This window comes from Ambystoma mexicanum, chromosome 3p (assembly GCF_040938575.1).
Source record: "Ambystoma mexicanum isolate Mex_15411 chromosome 3p, UKY_AmexF1_1, whole genome shotgun sequence".
In the NCBI taxonomy this organism is placed as follows: Eukaryota; Metazoa; Chordata; class Amphibia; order Caudata; family Ambystomatidae; genus Ambystoma; species Ambystoma mexicanum.
In genome coordinates, this window is record NC_090925.1 from 964074980 (window position 1) to 964096976 (window position 21997).

General features: G+C 47.6%; 1 protein-coding gene across 4 annotated transcripts in view; it reads left to right on the top strand.

Moving 5' to 3' along the window:
* ITCH (itchy E3 ubiquitin protein ligase) overlaps window positions 1-21997 on the top strand; it is a 2968415-nt gene that overhangs the window by 1996100 nt on the left and 950318 nt on the right. For all 4 annotated transcript variants that reach the window (XM_069652264.1, XM_069652266.1, XM_069652265.1 and 1 more), the window contains exon 16: window positions 11482-11570. In XM_069652264.1, coding sequence (XP_069508365.1) covers window positions 11482-11570 — 89 coding nt within the window. The remainder of the gene's footprint in view (window positions 1-11481; window positions 11571-21997) is intronic.

Consider the following 21997-nt stretch of genomic DNA (forward strand, 5'->3'; position numbering starts at 1 on the left):
GTGACTTGGCTGGAGTAGAGGGCCTTGGTGCGTAGCCATGCCTCTGGTCAGCAGATCTGTTGAGCGTACTCCCTTTAGTTAAGAGATCAAGATCAGTTGAGGACACTTCCTGTGGGAAGAGTCCTAAAAAGGACAAGAAGTCACACTCTCCAACTTTATTGTCGACAATGGCTGCCAAAGTTCCATTTACAATGGCAGGGTACACAGCCATAACTCCGGCTGGCTCATCATTGGATAAACAGTGCATGCCGATGACCTCTCTGCTGGTGAGTCGCGCACCGTCCACGAGCACTCATCCCAAGGGTCACGTCAATGTTCGCATTCCGTCATCAAAGCTCAAGTCTCTGATAGAATTACAGATAAAGACCTAGTCACCAGTCCATCGACTAATATATTAGTCTACCACATTGTTGATGGCTCTTTGGTCTAGTGTCTCGTCGATGGCCCCCAATACATCAACTGCTCCGTTGACTGCTGCATTGACGACTACGATTACCGCCCACAAAGTTGCTCTGCCTCCACTGCTGCCCTCATCCCGCCCTTTTTTGGTTCCGTGTATGACACCACAGGCCCGTTATCGCCTCATTCCCCAGGGGTGCAAGTGTGGACAAGGAGATCCCGCTGGCTCTCTCCTGTCTCCCAAGGCGAAACCGCTCTTCACCCCGTCATCAGTGGGTTCACACAGAGCGGTACCACCTGCTCAACTAATACATGCAAACACTCTTTCAGACAACAAGCCTTCAGAGGCTTTCTCCTCTGATCTGGAAGTGGCTGAGGATTCTCCTGGCTCCATTCTTCCTAGGTCTCATTACTCTTCACAGACACATCTGCTGCGTCGCTCTACCACTGTGCCCTTGCCCGCAGCACCTCCACTAACTCTACCAAATCAGCCCTTGCCCATGATGCCCATGGGAACAGGACCTAGAGACTTGTCCTTGGAATCCTGTCTACCCTACACACCTTGGTGTCTGAGCTGTAACAGCGTCTGCCTCCAGCAGCTCCCCGAGCTGCTTCCTCTAGGAGTCCACCATTGCCATCAGGACTGGGGGCACATTTAGTACCTCCTCCTCTGCCTAGGCTGTTTCCATCCCTGTGGCAGCCCTCACACACACACAGAAACAAATCCTGGGACTGACAACTCACAAGGTACAGATGAGTTTGACAACCTGATTTCAGCTGAATGCAAGCTCCCTTACGTGAATCTACCCTCCAGAGACTCTCCCAGATGAGATATTCTCATTTCATGCACTGTTGACACATGGAGTGAAACTGTGCAATCTGGTCCATCAAGAGAAGAAAAAGGAGGATTTCCTTTTCCAAAGGAGTGTGTCCTCTCGGAAATCAGTTGTATCCATCCCTATGCTTGACGACATTTGGAAGGATGCCTCATTGGTCATGAAAACGCCTTTCTCGGCTCCTCCAAGGAAGGATCGGCTAGAGAAAAAATTGAGAATCTCAGATTCTGCCTCGAAGTGTCTCCTTTCCCAGCCTTCGCCTGACTCTGTGGTTGATGCTGCTGCAAGGAAAAGTCCCACTAACCCTCCTGTCCATGCAGGGTCCCTTCAGACCAGGAGGGTAAGAAGTTGGACACATTTGGGAAGTGCATCATAACCACTGCGCCTACACCATTAAAGCGCCTAACGCTTTAGCTATACTCTGCAGATACGATAGGGAGCTATGGTATAAGCTAGGACCCATCTTAGACTTCCTTCGTGAAGACCAGAATAACGAAGCATTGGCTCTATTTCATGAAGGTGAGGTGGCCTCTGACTACACAATTACAGTCGCTCTTGACATTGCGAATTTGGGTTTCCGACAAATGGGCAACAGGGCAGTGCTTTGCAGGCAAGGCTGGACCTAAAGACCAAAGCTACTCCTCACTGATGTGGCCCAACAAGGTTGTAACATGTCTGGGGATGCTTGTGGTCTCATGCAGAAGGGATGCGACCTAGCAGTTCAGACTGGACTGCCCCTTTGGGGATGGGACTAAGCCTGATTTGCATATGGTCTTTCCCCTTCTGTAATGGCTTGGCAGGCAAAGAATGACGGTCTGGAGGGTTACCCAGAGCAATGCCACAGGTCAAGATTTATTCTAAACCTTCCAGCCATCACCTCTTGTGTTATACTAAAGGCTGGTAGAAAGCCACTAACATTCGCCCTGAGGTTCAATCGAAAAATCTTGATATGCCTTTTGAGGGCATAGACCTTTTGGGCAAGGCTGTAGATGCTACCCTACAGTCCATAAAGGTAGACACTGATAGAGCGCGCTTGCTGGGTACTCTTCAGCAACAGAGGAAGTCCTTTCGTCCATCCAAGGGCCATTACTACAAGTCTGCCAAAGACTGCAGGCCAGCATATTGTCAGACTTCATGGACCAGGACACAAGAGGCGTACAGCGGATGTTCAGTCATATAGAAGGGGAAATTCCATTTCGGTGTGGAAAAATTTCCAGAACGCAGGTGTTAGGGAGAATTCTCTGTTAAGGCTAATTTCCCAAACCTAGTGAGTCCCCCAGCAGCTTTGCTGGATTTTTTGAGGTTTCATTTTGTCTCCTGCTAAGAGTGAGACTCTTTTTCTCCCACTCTTAGACATGATTTGAGATATCCTTTGACTTTGTAATGTGTGTTATGGGCAATGGGGTCTTTTACTCCATAGGGTTTCATGTGGTTTTTGCTAAGTATGTTACACAGCACCCTCAGTGCAGTAACACAGGGGTGTCATAGTGACCCCCAAACATAGACTCCATACCCTGGGACTGACTACTGTCTCCCAGGGCATGTAAAGACACCATTGACTTTACTAGTCTTAAATTGGGAACAGTACCAGTACAAACCATCCTATTGTGGAAGTACTGGTAGGGGTAATTAGATTGCCCCTGGGTCTGTTTTTCGAGGGGGCACTGTGCAGTGCCCCCTCGTCGAGTTTCTGGCTGGTGGCAGTGGTTACCACGCAAAATATACCACCCGAATATTTTCTATGGGATTTTCCCATTTATTTTAAACGCACCACTTTTTGGTACAATGTTAAAGATACCGCCGGGTTATTTATTTAATATTTATTCCCCGGTTGGGTCTTTTTGCCAGAACTCTGTTTTAAAATGGCGTTTGTGTTCGCCTCTGTAACTCCAACCCAAGTCGAGCCCTTTGTTCCACTTTTTGGCGGGCTTCTACACAGAAGCCTCCAAAAGTGGTGCCACTCTGTCTGGGTCTACAGGATGTGTGGGAGGGGGGTTTAGACACCCTGGACTGAGTTGCCCCGGCAACTCAAGTCGCACTCTTGTGTGATTGGCCCAGTGGTGATCCGCCCGGCTCACCACTTAGCATGTTTGAGTGACAGCTAGGACTGATGAATGGGGGTTTTCTGCATAAAAGCAGGGCTTTGGGGACTGGAACTTCAGAAGTCGCCACAGGACCAAAGAATCCGAAGCGGGAGAAGCTGAGCCGACCTGCAACGATGACACCACCGGTGGAGCCCTGCTGAACCGCCTCACCACTTTTCCAGACGACAGAGGAGATCTTCATTCCGAGGAGTCTTCTTCCTTTGACTGGTGGGGATAACCAGTTTGGCCGCCTTTTCGCCTCCCCGGATCATCTCGTGGCCGCCTTGCCTGTGCCAAGCACCCCGGCAACCGGGATACCACAATTTACCACTACCGTGAATAAAAGGGTAGTACCTTTTAACTGGAGAACTGCGCGGCTGGTTTCTTCCCTGGCAGTGCAACGACCTTCAGCTTTCCTCCACGTCGAGATCTTATTTTCCTCTGGACGACGCTGCGACTTGCACCCGCTACCAGGAACAACTGCCCCCGCTGGAGGATCCTCTCCATTTTAAAGGTACCGTGTCCGCCTAGCCTCCCTTGCAACGGTCTGTACGAGGTGTCTATTAAATCCTCGACTTACCACCTGGGCTTACCCTAGGCTGGCTAACTGAACTTTTCTGAGCTGAACTAATTCCTTTTTGAACTCTCTGCAAGACTTTTCAAGCCTCTTAAACTGTGCGATCTTGGATGCATTGGTGTTCTGCTCTCTCTAAGAGGGAGCCTGGCCTCTGAACTTTTTGCTGACAAGTAGACTTGACTTTCCTGCCTTGCAGGGTCCTTCTTAAGTATTAGTGTTGTGTGCTTTTCTAATTTCTGCCTTTTCCCTCCCTTTTTTGATAACTTATTAGAGTGCCATCTTTAGTTAAGCGCTCACCTCTGTCTGAAAATAAGTGGTGTTAACTAAGACTTGTCTAATAAGGAATAAGGGATGTATATATATTAATAGTGACTGTGTTTTGAACTTGCTTACAATAATAGTGATGGAGTGTTTCTATAAGTGTGTCTTTAAATAAATAATTATATACTTTGATACCAAAGCTGTGGTCAGTGTTTGCTTGGGCTGCTGTATTTTAGTACCTATCTTGTATACTCTATATACTGTCTAACTCTTCTTGAGAGAAGTCTGGCTGCTCAGCCACAGCTACCAGGTAAATCTGGGTGGTACAGACTGCTACCAATTCGGTTTACTGCCAACACCTGTAGTCTTAAGCCTTTTGCAGTGGTCCCTAAGGGAACTGCACAGGTACCTGCCTAACAGCAGGTGACCAGAAAGGCCTGACCAGGTGCAGGGCCCAGCTCCCCACTTCTGCACCTCAGTGGGAGACCGTCTATCACAGTTTATCATCGAGAGGCGCGACATCTCCACTGACAAGTGGAGCTCAGCATTGTCTAGAAGGGCCACACCTTTGAATTCCTGGACAAGTGACCCTCTATTCCTCCTGTCATGAAAAATTAACAGCACCTGCATCTACTCTTGCAAGAGGTTTGGGCGCTGCTACAAAAAGGGACAATAGAGATGGTGCCAAAACATCTCCAGGGCTCTGAAGTGTACTACAGATACTTCTTAGTGAGAAAGAAGTCAGGGGGCGGGGGGTGGAGGCCTATCCTAGACCTGAGACAACTCAACACTTTTCTCAAGTCCCTAACGTTCTGGATGGTTACGTTGCAACACGTGCTCGAACAACTGGAGCACAGACTCTCTTCCTGGCCTCCCTAAAACTAGAGGATGCCTGCTTTCAAATCCCCATTTATTGCAGGCAGCAGCGCTTCCTTTGGTTTGTCGTGAACGGCAGACATTACCAACTCAAGGATCTTCCCTTCGGGCTCAAGGCAGCTCACAGGGTCCTAGCAAAGTGAATGGTGGTATTGCACCAAAATTCTGAAAAAAGAAAATGACGAATGCGTAGTGCATCCGGCATGAACTGAAATCACAAATCCCATTGTAAAGAAATGCGGCACTGCAAAAAGAAAAAAAAGAAAAAGTACCCTGCGACGGAAGCCTCGACCCACATTAGAGAAAGGAGACTTACGTCACAGGGGAAGGACGAGGGCACTGAAAATAGATGGGTACTCAGATAAGTGTTAGGAGGCAAAGCTAAGTAGGGAGGGGGGTTCAGGGGTAGGGGAAATCAGTGTAGTGCGATTCATGTGATCACACCGCCGTTTTAAAATTCAACATTTTTGTATTTTGCTAAAACGGGCAGCACAGTAATCTCGTAGACTGTGTCTGGCTCCAGTGGCAGCCCATTTATGGCATTCAGGGATCTATCTCTGCCCTTACCTAGACTGGTTGACCCGCTCTTGCCTGCTGGCCTTAAAGTACACCAGAGAGACCATCATGTGCATAACTTCACTGGGATTCTCGTTAAATCTTCCAAAATCATACGTGGTGCCATCACAGAACGCTCTTTCTAGGCTCATGTCTCAACAAACTGGCATGTCTGGCTTCCCCCTCGGAGGAGGGAGTTGAGGCCATCTTGAGCAAAGAGCGACAGCTCTCACCTCTTCAACTGGCATTCGTCTGCTCCATCAAATCTGTTTGGGATCATGTCTTAATGCATCACCCCATCATTGCAGGCTGCACATGAGGCCTCTAGAACAGTTCTGAATGTCAGGTGGCAACAAATATCAGGCTCCTGGAACGACAGGATCACCCTCCTTCCAGTATTCAGGAAGACCCTACAATGGTGGTCCCTTCGTCAGCATCTCACGCAAGGTGCTCGTTTTTGCTTTCCAGCGCATCAGGCCATGGTGAGTCCCGACACCTCTCTGGATGTCAACTTCCGCCAGGTGCTTAGGGCAACCAGAGGAGAAGGAGTTGCACATTGTCTTGGAGCTGCCAGCAGTGTTTTGGGCTCTCAAGTCATTCAAACCCCAAATACAAGGCAAGAAGGCATCTTCACAGACAACACGACCACCATGTTCTAAATCAGAAACAGGGGGGAACCTGCTATTCCCTTCAGTCCAAGGAAGCTCAAGCGATGTGGAAATTGGCGATGGGTTAGAAGATGTTTTTCATTCAATTCCATTCCATCTAGCAGGCATTCACAATACCATTGCAGACTCAATCAGCAGGGAGCTATGATCCTGCCACGAGTGAGAGCTTCATCAGGCTGAAGTTGTTCTGCTCTTCTCCAGGTGGGGTCGCCCTCAAATCGACCTGTTGCTATGGCAGCAAACGCAAAGTGTCCCAAGTTTGCCAGCCGGTATCCCGCAACCAAGGAGTCCAGGAAATTCCTTTTCATTACCCTATTTGTATACGCAATTCCCCTGATTCTGCAAGTGATAATGGCACTCAGACCCACTGCAAGATGTGAGGTTGGCGTCCTGTAAGGAGCCACAGGCAATAGATTCAATGTTGAACAATGTTTTATTAAATAAAAGTCAGGATGAATTAAGGCCAAACTTGCCTATATTAAGGTGGGATTTGCCTACCTAAGGAAACTAAGGAACGTCAGGGTCAGTAAATTCAACATAAAAATCTGTCTAAATCCTGTACTTGCCCTCACAACAAATGCAAAGCCAAGTGTAGGGACATCAACCATAACTCGAATAGTGTTCCAAACATAAAGTTCTGGGCTACTTCCAGCTCTGGCTTTTTCATTGGCATTCTCTCCCAATTGTCATTAAGTACACCGCAAAGTTCAATTTCTCCTCCTTTGAATATTAGAGGAAATACAGTTTTATAAAAGTTAGTGTGCCCCAAGTTCAACACAGTTGAAAGGCAACACAGTTTCAGGACACCAAAACTCAGGTTCCCTTCCCCAAGCTTAATGTTGATAACAAAAGGAAATATCTTCAAGCTTTTAGTCTTTCAACTAGACGTACACAAGTCGGGGTTCCCTTCCCCAAGTCTGATGGTTATCAAGAGTTGTTTTCCTGCTTTCACCACAGCCAGCTTTCTTGTTGACATAAATGAGTTCTGTGGTCAAGGCACAGTTTCAGACCAAACGGTCCACCCATGAGAGGTCACGCAACCAGGGTCTTTCAGGTTTCCTTCAAAGTTCATTATTAGACTTAATGGCCAGTTCCTTAAAGTTCAACTTCACAGTTTTAACACATTTGTACCTTTCCTTCATTTTAGCTTCCTTTTGATTTTTGTTCATCAAGGTAGATTCACCATATACCATTTCATTCAGGTAAATAGTTCAGTTTGTTATCTGTGTTGTTTTCAATAAATTAAATCTCTTGGCTTCTGCCTTTGTTCTATATACAAAATAAAATGCAGCTTACTTGCTTCATTCCAAATAATGTTTAATAAATGTAGCTTTTGCAATAAATGTGACTTTTGTTCAATTCATTCAATATGGTATTCAAAATAAGTAATTTTCGTTTTATTCAATTCCATCTTCAACATGAGCAGCGTGGTCCTTTTTGTTCATTGCGATATGTTGCTTTTTTCAATGTGGGACATTCCTTTCACTCAGTTAATTCAGTTTGGTCGTATTGCATGGACTGCTATTATCTGTACCGCCTCCTTTGATCGCACGGGTTATTATAAGTGTCCCTGACACTCACCGAGTCTCGGCAGCTACTCTGTCTGTGCCGTTGCTTTGCTTCTTCCTCCCGAGGGACCGCCAAACATCCGGGCGCTTCTCCGCACTCGCCAGCTAATGTATGGAGCTTCGCCTCTGCCATCATGCAGCGCCTGCTGTTCGTCTCCCCATGGGTGGGATCTCTGACCCATATTCACCGTCAATTGGGGTGCCATGGGTTTCCTTGCTCTTTTTTCTGCTTGTAACCGTGGCTTTTATACACCTTTGTTAGGCTAAAAGGATACAGGTGGTAGTTAAGGATTTTCCTTGCCTGATCATAATTAAGTGAATTGGTAGGACATGCCTGACCTTCAGGCCTCTTCTTCGTCCCAGTATTGTCATGCATTTTAAAGGGGGAGAGAAGTGGAACACATTTATAATTACCCATGAAGGTTGAGGAAAGATCAGGGGGACTACTGAGCAATTATCGGAATACTGAGATGTATTCTTCTTGCGTATCTCATCTCTACCCTTGCTCTTACTTTTGTTTAACCTGTCTGGATTAATGCTGGTTCCTACCCTTCTCAAAGATCACAGGACTAGATGAACAGTATCCCATAAGCTTCTAGTATAGTTTATTTTTTGGAAAGGAAGATATGGAATACTGTGTCTCACCCATGTATCCCACTTCCAATCCCCAAGGACCCTCTATCCAGGTGATCCTCCCTCGCTTGTCCACCCCCAGGGGTAGGGTCCAAAAGCAATGGCCTTTCCCTGGCCACCTGCATACAGGATCCAAAGGGAGTAAAAGTGAGAATACCCTTGGGTTTCTCACAGGGGATACTCATTGCTCTAGCGTGGCCCTGGCAGATCTGGTACTCGGACCTACAACTGTCTGTGGCTCCTTTGCATTAAATTGCCTCCTCTTCAGACCTGTTCTCCAGAGAGGGGTAAGGTCCATCTTTCACCATGATCCAGCATCCTTGAAACTGGCGTCTTAGCTCCTTTGGCTGTTACTCATTGCCCACAGAATGTAAGCACATTCTGGCTAAAGCTAGAGCACCTTCTACCCTGGAATGCTATAAGCACAAATGGAAGCGTTTCTTTGTGTGGTGTGCTTCACAGGGGCTTTCTCCCTTTCGCTTAACAGCTCCTCAAATCCTGCCTTACCTGCTCCTCCTAGCAAAGGCAGGCCTTGCTTATGCAGCTAAGTACACCTGTACGCTATCCCCTGATACACTCGAACACCTGGCAGGCCTTCGTTGTCGTCTCACAGACTTGTTAAAGAATTTTTAAATGGTCTGTTAAGAGCGTTTGCTCAGGTGAAGGCTCCAGCCCCCGCATGGGGGCTTAACGCTGTTCTGTCAAGATTGAGGAATCTTCCCTTTGAACTCCTTCACAGTGCTTCTCTGACGTTTTTGTCTTGGAAGACTGCTTTTCTGGTGGCTATAACTTCAGCCAGGCGTGTTGAAGAGTTGCAGGCTCTCTTTTGCAAACCACCTTAATTGTCCAAAGGTCCAAGGTGGCGCTATGTACTCATCATCCTTCATGCCAAAGGTTTAGTCGGACTTTCATTCGAACAAGCCTTTGGTTCTGCCCATCTTCTTCTCCAATCTTGCCTCTCCTGCTGAGCGGGCTTTGTATTCGCTGGAAGTGCTCTGAAGTTCTATGTCGCACACACTAAAGGTTTTCGCACAAATTCGCAGTTGTTCATGACATTTGCACCTGTGGTAAAGGGAAAGCCCTCTCCAAGGCTTCCATTTTCTGGTTACTCTCTGACACTTTCACGAATTGCCACCGGCTTGCAAACAGGCCGTTGCCAGGAAGGCTGAGAACCCATTCCACCGTAGCAGTGGCTGCTACTACAGCATTCCTGTCTGGTGTTCCCCTGCTGGACATTTGCAGGGCTGTTACATGGAGGTCGACTCATACCTTAACAAGATTCTACTGTATTGACAGGGATTCCAGGGTTGAGTCCCGTGTCGGCCAGGGAGTGCTTCAGAACCTGTTTAATTGAGGCGAGTGTGTTCCAGAGGTGAGTTTTGCTTCTGTTGAACCTGTTCCACCTCCTGTGGTTGTCTATGTACTACTGTATTATCCTATTCGTGAGCATGTGAATTAATGTAAGACGCCCATGCTGGAGTACAGGAGTTACATGTAAGTAAACTTGTTCCTTCTCAAATCGAGGCATGTCATTCGATCTCTGATTTGCATAGTGTACTATCGACGCCAGTTTATACACCATTTTGCCTCTGCATACTTCCCCAATATGTTGAGGGTGCTTAGAAATCTCTTGCAAGTATGGGGTAAGAACAAGTTACTCACTGATCTTCTAGCTCTCCCTCCTTACCACTTATAACTATGTGTATCAACATTTGCAAAATTAAAAGGACGGGGGGGTTGGGGAAAAGCAGGCACGTAATTGAGGATCTTTGTCAATGATGGTATGTGCCCGGCACGGACGGCGCCGATTTTTTTTAATCTATGAGGCTGCTCCGCCTCATGCTCTGGTTGCTACTATATTGGACTAGATCCCTCAAGTGTGGAGGAAAGGTGACTATGAAATAAGTACAGCAGTCACTACCATAAGTGACTTGTTCTAGCTGCTGCATTCTCTACACTGCACACATGCTTAGGTGTGTGTTCCTGACCGGTTAGGAGTAGATACCTCTACACTTGCCAAGTCCACAAAGAATTTCCTTTGTGGGATACTGTAGCACATCTGCTGTTACACTTCTTGGTGAGTGTCCTATCCGGGACACGTTCACCCTACTCGCAGGTGTAGAGGGTAAAGGGAATAATGAATAGATTCAACAAAACAATTCAGATTTTCAAAGAGATTGTGTGGGTACTTATTGTGCATACATTTGAATTGCACTTATACAAGCATGCTTCAGAAGAATATATATATATTTGGCAGAAATAAAGTTCTAGAAAAATGTACATCCAAGCCCATTCAATTTCATGACATAATTTTATGAATTGGCTTTACCTGAGAGTATATGTAATGCATTAGAAGAGTTAATCCAAATTAAAATCCCCTAATTAAATCAAATATTATTTCCTCAGTTGTAAACACAGAGCTCCAAAATATTCAAATCAACCACTGTCTTGTTTGCATTCTTTGTTACAATTTAGCAACAGGTTCCAGTTCATGGTGTTCGCCCACTACTAAAGAGGACAGGGGCATGCAATATTTGCATTTTCAAATCATGTTCGTATTTAGATATGTGCTACTGTATGCTTGTGCTTTTCCATCACTGTAGTGGCTCTTTTTGGCATGTAAATGTTAGGGTGGCATGGTTTACGGAGAACCTAATAGGATAGAAGATTTAAGTTCCTTGCCAGAATTGTTTGTTGCTTCAGAGTATTTTTAGAAACTTATTTTACCACAGCAGCAAAGCATCATGGTGGTCTCCCTATCAATCTTGCAAAATGAGAAAGGTGATATTTACCTTCCCCAGAAAGTAGTATTCCTTCTGCTCTAAGAAGTGGAGATGCTGTTAATATGCATGGAGAACACTGCAGCTTGGAAGAAAAGGTGTTCTAGGTAAAGGAAAAAATTGTATTCTTGGTCTATATTTACACAAAAGTTGACTAACCATATGTGCTGCCAATTAATCAAAGGTAACCGTTGAACAAATGTCATATTTTAAGGTATTTGGCTTTTTAAATTTTCTTTGTTAGATAATGAGTTTCAACCCTCCAGATCTAAGAAGACGGTTATGGGTTATTTTTCCAGGAGAGGAAGGATTGGATTATGGAGGTGTGGCAAGGTAAGACTTAAGCTACCTTTTTAACTAATGGGATGCATTTGTAGTATGTATAGGCTGTAGTGGTCTTGGTGTAGGAACTGCATGGGCCAACAATGGAGAAACCTTTTACATGTTCATCCTCAATTGCAAATCATTGCATTTGTAAAATTAGTTGCTTCGGATCAGAGTTCTTCTCTACTAAAAAGCAACAATCATGATTGCCTACAATTACTACACATGTAACAATATCATTAGCAATGCTTTGCAGTGTCCACTCCTCCCCATTCAGAAGTGATCTTCTCCTGAGTAGGACTGGGGCCCAATCAGCTTGAATTTGTGGGAAAGGATTAAGTAGACGTCCGCTCATGAGTGGTACTTTATTACATAGTTAGTGTAGCAGCAGCCCAGGCTACCATCCTCCTCCCATTCCTCCACTGCTCTCTCTCTCAACCACCCTCTTTCAAACCTAGACTCTCCATCCCTACGCTCTAAACTCTTAACATGGAACCTGCAAACCAGAATTCCACAGCCATGACGGACATTATAAATGTAACTAGTTACAATTGTAACAGAAAGATTGCATAATTGTAACTGTGCCTTTTCCTACTCCGACAAAAAAGATTGCAGGTTTACATTCTTCTTGTGAGCGCTTAATTTATCTTCCATAAATCAATGGGCAGGTGCAAAATCCTGAACACGAAGACGCAATTATTTTATTTGTTCACTGTTGCAGCGTGGGCAAGAGCTCGCCTTCAGTAGGTTTTCTTTAATGGGTTGCTTTTCTCCCGCAGATACCTCATCTGATATCCTCATCCAGCTCTGCTGCTTGGAAACTTTTTCGACAGGGGACGTAGTGGACCTCGACTCGGCCATCGATCCTTTTTTTCTCGGCGCTCGATCCGGGCATGACATCATGTGTCGTGTATATAACTATGCTCCATACCTCCGTTCATTTTTTCTATGCGCTTGCACGCTGCTTTGGGAACACAGCTTGAGTCTTCGACTTGGCGTTTTTTACTAAAATCGTCAGTTATTTTCATAATTTCACAACCGCGATGTCCCCTCACTGGGTTTCAGGCTCCAAGAGGTGCACTGACTACCATTTCAAAATGTGGTGACTGACCCGCCCAACATTTGTCTGTGGTCTCTTGGTGTGGATCACGACACAGAGGGATGTGCGTCGTGATCGAAAATGCAGCCGAAATCTATCCGTGAGCGGGCCGCCAAACTTGCTTTGGGCCGACCGTCCCTGAAATCTTCGGCACGGTCGCTCCTCTTTTCTTCCGAGATGGAAGGGCCCACCCCCAAGAAGGAGAGGGGAAAGCATTGGCGAAAAAACAAAAAGCGGTCACACTGTTCCTCGTCCTCAATGCTTAGAAAGAAGAGACGTTGACACAAGTCCCGCTCATTGTTGGAAAAAGGTAAGCCCTCGACTCGGCCGACCACTCGAGAAGGGTAGGACAGTTTTAAAAAAAGAAATGCTCGAGCTGTTTAAAAATCAGGCTGCTGCAGGTGCCTCCCAGCCGGCCCCCCAAACAGCAAGCCTTGTTGGCTTGTTACCTTCGACCCCATGCATGCCAATGCGTCAACGTCAGAGAGACCTCCAGGCTTGACGTCAAAAAAAGTGCATAAACCATCGACGGCTGGTACATCTTTTGAGCGTCGACAGGCTGGTGTCCTCTGACGTCACAGCATTTGTCAAGCCTCGATCGACGGCCGTTTCATTGGCATCGAAAGAAAAAACCTTGGTACCCACTATCAGCAACAGATCTTTCGTTCCACTGTCGTGGTCAGGGTTTTTTCGAATCCATGATGTCCATTTTTGGCGTCAACCAGGACGATGACCAGGGGGACCCTGATCCCATGTAAACAGTGTCGTGAGGTGTCTATTTTTTTGGACGACCAAGCTGACCTGTTGTTTTTTGCCCAGGGGTTACACACCGCCAGCTGCCTGGGCACGTCTACAGAAGGTGAAATTCAGCAGGGTCGGCCTTACACGCACACCCATGCTAAAATTTCGACCTTGGTGGAAAGAGTAGTAGAAACCTTAGGTTTGCTCTTCAGTCCCTGTTCAGGGCTACAAATTGACGGACATCTTGGATAAAGGTCCTGTGAATGCATGCCACTTAACTCCGCAATTGCAGACCCCCTAGCCTCCTTGTGGCGATGTCCCTGCTCCATTTCACCCCGTAAACTCTAACTCCACCTCACTGATGAGGCCCAACAAAGCTGAAACGCGTTTATGGGGTTGCTGTTGGTACTCTTGTTCAGAAGGGAATTGCCATAGCATTTTGGTGCTGGACTGCCCATGGGGGTGGGATAAAGACTGATATGCAAATGTATATTTCCCATCTGTGAAAGATACAGTGAACAAAAAGCAATGGCTGCGAACTCTCAAAGTGGAAAAAAAAAACACAGAACAGGTTATCATGCCATGTTCTTTCTAGAGAAGGGCACCTCCTACCTTTTTTTTAAATGTATGGGAAGGAGATAGCCATGCAAACGGGCCTGGATATGGCCGACTGCGTTGGGCGTTCCATGGTGTCGGCGGTAGTACTGGGGAGGGCAAGCCATCTAAATATCTCCTGGCTTCTCCCCGAACACCCAGAACAGGCAACTGGACATGCCTTTCAAGGGAGAGTTTCTTTTTGGCCAGAAGGCTGAGGACACTCTGGCAAAGTTCAAAGAGTCTAAAATAGCTGAAAAATCGCTGGGCCAACTGCGCAGCCGGCCAAACCTGCCTTCAGCTTTGCCTTTAGGGGCAGAGGCTACAGGCGCAATGTGCCTTTTGAAAGAAGGGGCAGCTCCCACAAGCCAGGCAGGGTCAGAGGCTTTTCTTTCATATGAAGTGGCAGAGGGTCTTCTAGAGGCCAGAAAATGGCAGCAGCGGTGGGTGCGGCACTGCCCTCTAAACCGATTTGATTTCAGCTCCCGTGACTTGACGGTTAGCAGAACATTGGCCCCAGTGGCAGGAGATTACCTCTGATTCCTGGGGCTTGCTGCTCGGTCTTTGGGGTTGTCTGCCCTTCTTAAGGAAACCACTGGACAGACCCCACTGCCTCCACTCCAACCAGGACAGGTGCTCCAGGAAGAACTGGGAGCCCTGTTGTCGAAGGGTGGCGTAGAAGAGGTACCTCCCGATCTGAGAGTGTTGGGTTGATATTCCCGGTATTTCCTGTTGCCCAAGAAAGGAGGAGGTCTCCGTCCCATTCTGGACGTCAGGACCTTGAACACGTTTCTGAGAAAAGGCAAATTCAGGACGGTGACATTGAGAGAAATTCGCTGCCACGCTCTCGAACTTCAAGACTGGCTGGTGTCAATAGATCTTAAGGACGCTTATTTCCATGTGCTGATACATCGAAAGCGCAGGAAGTTCCGAAGGTTCCTCATGGGGGACAAGCACTGTCAATTCAAAGTGCTTCTCTTTGGGTTGACCTCCACTCCAAGGGTCTTCACAAAGCTCATGGCGGTAGTCTCGCTTCACCTCAGGAGATCCTGGGTCCATGTATTCCCATGCCTGGATGACTAACTAATTTGAGGGAAGTCAGTGGGCAGGTCTTGTCTCACCTGGAGGACACCCGTCTTGTACTGCACAGGCTGGGATTCTCCCTGAACTTGAGGTCCCATGTGACGCCAGTCCAAAGGCTCCAATTCATCGGAGCAGTCCCAGACACCCGGGTGGGGAAGGCCTTTTCTCCATAGGAGAGAGTCGGCAACATAGCACAGATGGTACACGTGTTCCAGAATCACGCCACCTTACCAGCGGCTTCCTTCCTCTGCCTCATGTCTCATGGCCTCCTATATTTTTCTGTTGCCAGAGGCCAGACTGCGCATGAGATCCCTTCAATGACTTCTAAGAGGTCAGTGGTCACACTACCTCGGAGCACTTATCGATCCTCTCGAGGTCTCCAGCCAAGTGGTCCACGAACTTAACTAGGGTACCGACCGCGACAATCTTTTGGTGGGTGAACCCTTCTGGCCTCAGGCCTGGGTGGTCACGGATGCATCTGTGAAGGGTTGGGGTGCTCACTGCAAAGAATTGCAGGTGAGCGGCCTTTGGTCAGCAACAGAAGCCAGATGGGCACATCAACAGGCTGGAATTGCAAGAGGTCAAGCTAGCCCTGAGGGCTTTCGCCCTGTTTCTCAAGGGGAAACATGTCCCGATTCTGACGGTGGCCATGCACTACCTGAACAAAGAAGGGGGCGTGTGCTCCCTTCCCCTCTGCAGAGAGGCGATGCAGCTGTGGTACTGGTTGCTGTAAAACCGGATCTAGGTCTCAGCAGGTCATCTGGTGGGGTCAGAACGATTTGGCGGATGCTCTAAGCAGGCAGAGCATTGTCTCACACGAGCGAGAAGTGTGCCAGGAAGTCCTGGAAGAGGTCTTCTCTCTCTGGGGTACCCCAGCAGTAGATCTGTTTGCCACGGAGTCCAACAGAAAGTGGTGTTTTGCTTGAGGGAATTCCCAGCGAAAGGTGCACTGGGGGATGCATTTCTGGTGGATTGGACCTTCCCTCTCCACTATGTCTTGCCCACTCCCACCCCCAGATTCCCATGATTCCATGCTTTCTCAGGAGGTTGAAGAGGTTTTCAAGCGAACATGATCTTGAGCGCCCTGGACTGGGCGTGGTACTCCAATCTCTGCATCTGTCCGCCTCACGGGTTGCCTTGGTGCCCAGATCTCCTGACCCAGTTCGAAGGTTGGGTACCCCACCCAACCCCAGAGTCCCTCAACTTACATGCGTGGATCTTGAAAGGATGAGGTATGATGACTGGGAACTCTTGGAGGAGGTGCTCGAGTTGTTGCTGGCTGCACAGTCTACAAGATCTCTGTACGTGTGCAGGTGGACAAGATTTGAGGCATGGTGCAGGGAACGCAAGATCGATACCATCTCTTGTCCCAACACTACAGTGATAGTTACTTCTGTCACTGGCCTCAGCATGCTTCAGGTTATCAGAGTCAAAGGATATTTGGCAGCCTTGTCTGTGTTCTAAAGGTCCCTGGATCAAGTTTCTTTCTTTACGATGCCGGTTATGACCCAATTCCTGAACGGCCTTGTGAATACGTTTCCGACAACTCGCTTTGTTGTCCCGGACTGGGACTTAAATCTGGTTCTGACGTTTTTGATAGCGGCTCTCTTTGAGCCCATGCATTCCTGTTCCTTTAGACTGATGTTCTTGAACACAGCCTTTTTGGTTGCAATCAAGTCAGCCAGGAGGGTAAGTGAGTTGCAGGCATTGTGTTGCAAGCCCCCATTCCTGCATTTTCTTAGGAAAAAGGTTTCCCTTAAGGTCAGCGAGTTCCACCTCAGTCCATAGATTTACTGGTATTCTAACCTCCGCTGCAGCCCTCTAAAAGAGGAGGAACGGTTCCACCATTTAGATCCTAAAAGATCCTTGAGCTTTGCTAGGACCTTGGCTTTCTGAAAATCTAACCAGCTGTTTGTAGCCCATTCTCTGTCTCGCAAGGGTCTACCCGTAACACAACAGACTCTTTTGCGATGGATTATCCTTTGCATCGCAGAGTGCCATAAATCTGCTGGTAAAGTGCTTTCTTCTGGAATCAGGGCACACTCCACAAGAGGGGTCTCGGCTTTTACGGCCTTACAGAGGGGAGTCCCTATTAGGGACATTTGTCGTGCTGCCACATTGTCATCCTTGCACACATTTACCAGGCACTATTGTCTGGACGTTTCCCGTGGGGGGGATGCATGTTTTGGTTGGGCAGTGCTGCAAAATCTGATACTATGACACACTCTGCCCACCTCTGTCATCCTAAATGCTTGGGGAGTCTATCAGATGAGGAATTTGAAGGAGGAAATACTTATCGTAATGATCTTTCTATGTAATCTTCTCCCGCAGATTTTTCATAGCCCCTCCCATCCATCCCCGCTTAGAAAGTTCTTATGGCTTTGCGCTTCTGTCTAAGCGAAGGTACGCATGGTGATGGCTCTGAGGTAACCGCTTCTATCTGGCTAGCAGCTTGTTTTTTCTTTTAAAAAAATAAATAAATAATCTTTCCATTTACTAATTTGCCTGGGTTTCACTCCTTTTGGATGTTTCCCATTGTCCAGTTTTTTATAGGCTGATTAGCCCTGCATCCCATCGTGTTTTCCTCTGCAGCATTCAAGCATGGGAAAAAGGGGGAAACTGAGTGTTAAGTAGTCAGCCGGAGACAACCGAGGTTTTACTTTCAAACGTTGTTTATTTTCACAACTAACACTTCACAGGTAATTGAATTCATACAACTGAAGACGGTTCCTTTCACCTCGCAGGCACTGCTGCTGCGCCTTGCTTTTGTCAGTCCCAATTGTCTCATCACACCCCGGCGTGTACAGGCTTTCAACCCTCAACCTGCCGCCGTCCGATGCACACGAAAAGAAAAAAAAAAAGCAATGGTCCACAGTTCACCGCTCTGAATACTTTTCCTCTGGTTGGCGATTTTCTGCTCTGTACTGCTGTCTGGAGTCTCGGACAAGGTACGGCGTCACTCGTACTCTCTGCTGGTCTCACTCCAATCTGGTGTGGCGCCCATTGCCACGCACCGTTCCTGCAAGAGAAGACCCCGGTTGAGTCTCTTCGAGTTGCTTTTAACCCTTGACCTGCTCCTCCCTCGTAATCAGCCCCTGGTGTTCTCAGCAACGGTTTTGTCACACCTGACCCTGATTCCCCACCTCCTCCCTGCTCCGGCCGCTTTGCGTTAACCCTGTGCTTTGTGTCTGTTCTGGTGGGTCTGATATGATACGGAAACCCGGTTTTCCCTTTTCTTACTTTTCCCAACGGTGGGCCCCCTCCCTGATGTGGTATTCCGTGGGGCTTTCTGGGATCAGTAGTCTTTTCCCTTCCTTTAAAGGCCACCGCTTCCATATCACATACTCCCCCCAAGGACCCATGCCGTTCAGGCAGGTCCATGGCACGGGACAAGTAATCAGCCACCATCATTTCCGGGTTTGTGAACAGTCACAAACTGTTAAGGCTGGAGCGTCAAAAACCATTGCAGGACTCTATGGTTTGAGTCTTTTTGTGTGGCCAACCATTTCAGGGGCGCATGATCGATAAAAATGTAAACCGTCTTCCCAGTAGGTAATACCGGAGAGACTCTACCACCCACTTTATTGCCAGGCATTCTTTTTCCTGTGTTGAGTATGGAATCTCGTGGGGAAGTAATTTCCTACTGATAAAGGCTATTGGGCACAGGTTTTGTTCCGTCCACTGTGACAACACCGCTCCCAAGCCACATCCTGAGGCATCTGCCTGCAAATAGAATTCTTACGAGAAATCGGGACAATGGAGAACAGGTTTTGTAGAAATCATCCGGATCAGTTTCTGAAAAGCTTGCACGGCCTCCGGGGTGATCTGCAGGGGGCGGGTTGTTTTCAGTGGATCCATAAGGGGTGCAGCTATGGTGAAGTGTGGTAATAATCTCCTGTAATACCCCACAAATCCCAGGAAGGCTCGTATTTCTTTTCTAGTTTCAGGAGGTTGCAGCTTCTGCAGGGCTTGAATCTTGTCCAACAGCGGGGTTATCACCCCACCTCCCACTGCATACCCCAGATATTTGGTGTTGTATGCTACCAGTTTGGACTTTTTGGGGTTAATGTGCAGACCAGCCGCTTTTAATGCTTGTATCACTTGGGTCAAATGTGCAAGGTGTTGTCATGATGCGTACCCCCGGGCATCAGGACCAAGCCCATCAGCTCCGGTAGCAGGCATCCATATACTTAATAAGCCCCGGCTGGGGGCTGTTTGGGTTCAGTCCTGGCGCCTTAGGCGCCAGGCTCATCATAGATATCAGTCCTGGCGCCATAGGCACCAGGCTCATAGACTTTACTTACCTGATGCAGACCATGCTGCTAGTAAGTCCAAGCGAACGTGAGGCCTGGATGGGACTATTTTATTACAGGGACTATTTTTTACTCCGGCGTGGTTCTAGGGAACTTCTTACCTGGAACTACTTTGGAGGCTATTTAAACCACGTCCAAACAACAGCACACCCTTCGCGTTATTCTGCATCCAGCAGCGTAACGCTCACCGTGCCTGCAGTCTGCATCCAGTCTTCTGCCACGCCCGCCTCGAATCTGGAGCTCCTAAAAGAAAAGGACAAGGTTAGAAAACAAACTATTTTCGAATTCCTCACCTGATTCCGGATCCATCTCGCCTCCGGACCTGGAAAGAACATAATTTCTGTACGCGTCGCATCTCCAGCTGCAGTGCCGCGCCATACTCGCCAGTTCTCGCAGCATCTTTCGATTCGGCGCTGACTCCATTTCTTCGCCGAACTCCGGCACCTGAGGGACAAAAGAAAACAACAAGGTGAGCCGAGAAAACCAACAAATATAACTCTTATCACCATAGACTTACCTGAGTTACCACCGGAGGCATTATTCTATAACTCTCCACATCTTCATGTACTGCACCTGCAAAGAGAGAGAAAACACGTAAAACACCTGCAACATTTACCGGACAGCGTCGGGTAATACAGACTCTTACCTGAGCACCACCAGCTGCCACGAGGACATCTTCTCACGATCTCAGTTGCAAGACAAGGAAGGAAGGGGGGGACAAGAGTGAAACATCGGACATATTGAACTCTATGAACTTGATACTTACTGGACCTTGCCAGGAACCTCAGAGTCAATACTCTCCCACTCCTTCAAACCAGTGAAGTAACTGGCATCAACGCGCCCCTGCAATCCATGCAGGATGGAGAGCTCATCTTTCAAGAATGTAAGGTGAGATTGCTGAGAGGGCACTTCGGAATTGATTAGTTGGGAGGACTGTGGGGGGTGCCATCACTTGAATTCACGAGTGGCTAAATCCATCTCTCCACTTGCAGGAGAATACTTCTACGGGTCACGCAGACAAGATTAGGAGGGCCAGTCCAGTCAGTCATCTCTGCACTACGCATCACGTTGGTGGAGACCGCAGCCGTCCGGATCCGACCGACGCCCCTGTGGGAGCCAGGTGAGCGTAACAGGTGTTCGTTCCAGGTATGGCTGAAGATTACTATGTCGTCTATGTAAGCTGCGGCATATTCTTCGTGTGGTCTCAGGATTTTATCCATTAAGGCTTGGAATGTAGCAGGTGCACCATGCAACCGAAAGGGTAAGACCGTGAACTGTAACAAGCCTTGAGGAGTCGAAAAGGCGGTTTTCTCTTGGTCTGCTTGTTTGAGGGGAATCTGCCAATACCCTTTCGTGACATTCCATCAGTTCATCAATTCTGGGCGTTGGGTAGGCTTCATATTGGGATATGGCGTTCAACTGCCTAAAATCCATACAGAGCCTGGTGGTACCATCAGGTTTAGGTACTAGTACCATGGGCGAACACCATGCGCTTTTAGATGGCACAATGATCCCCAATTCAAGCATGTTGTCTATTTCTTTGGCTATTTCTCCACGTTTTGACTCCGGAATTCTGTAAGGCCTGAGACGTACGATTTTTCCTTCTTCCATGGGTATGGAATGAGTAGCCATATGGGTTTGTCCTGGAATTCCTGAAAAACTCTCAGCCCACGGTTTCAAGGTCTCAATAATTCGGCCTTTTGGGTCTCAATTAACTGTCCCCCCCCCACCCCCCCAATTCCAACATCTTGCAAGCTATCACGGCTATTAGGGACCATTTGCTTTGAGACTGACATATCTTGAGTGTTGCACATAATATGCCCGGTGTTCCTTCTTTCCACAACTTGAGCAAGTTAATGTGGTAATTCTGAAATCTATTTTTCCGGTCAGGACCTCATAGTTCACCGGACCCAGGTTTTTGGTTATCTGATACGGGCCCTTCCACTGGGCCAACATTTTGTTCCGTGTGGGTAGGCAGTAAAACCAGCACCTTATCCCCTACCTTAAAGGATCGAGGTCAGCTTCCTTGATCATAATACTTCTCTTGTCTTTCGTGGGCCCTTCCCAGGGTTTCCTGAGCAAAATCTCTGTTTACCTAGATGTTCTCTTAGTTCATTGACATAGTCTTTGAGCGAGGTTTCCTCCTGTTGTTCCCAGGTGTCTTTTAGTAATCCCAATATAGATTTGGGCTGTCTTCCGAATAACAATTCAAAAGGGGAGTATCCGGTTGATGATTGTGGGGGTATCCCTTAGTACCATCAACACCCACGGTAAAACCCGATCCCATCCCAACCCTGTGGGAATGGTGGCTCTTCTTATCTGTTTAATAGTTTTATTATATCGTTACACCAGCCCATCCGTTTGGTGGTATACAGAGGTTTTCAAGTGTTGAATTCCTAAGGGTTTGCACACCTCCTTCATAACCACCGACGTGAAGTTACTCCCCTGGTCTGTTACTATCTCCATGGGTATTCCCACTCGAGCAAAGAACGGTAGAAGTACATTGCATACCTGTCTTGCTGAGATTCCTCTTAAAGGGTAAGCTTCGGGATACCGAGTGGCATAGTCCACAATCACTAAGAGGAACCGGAACCCTCTACTGGTGG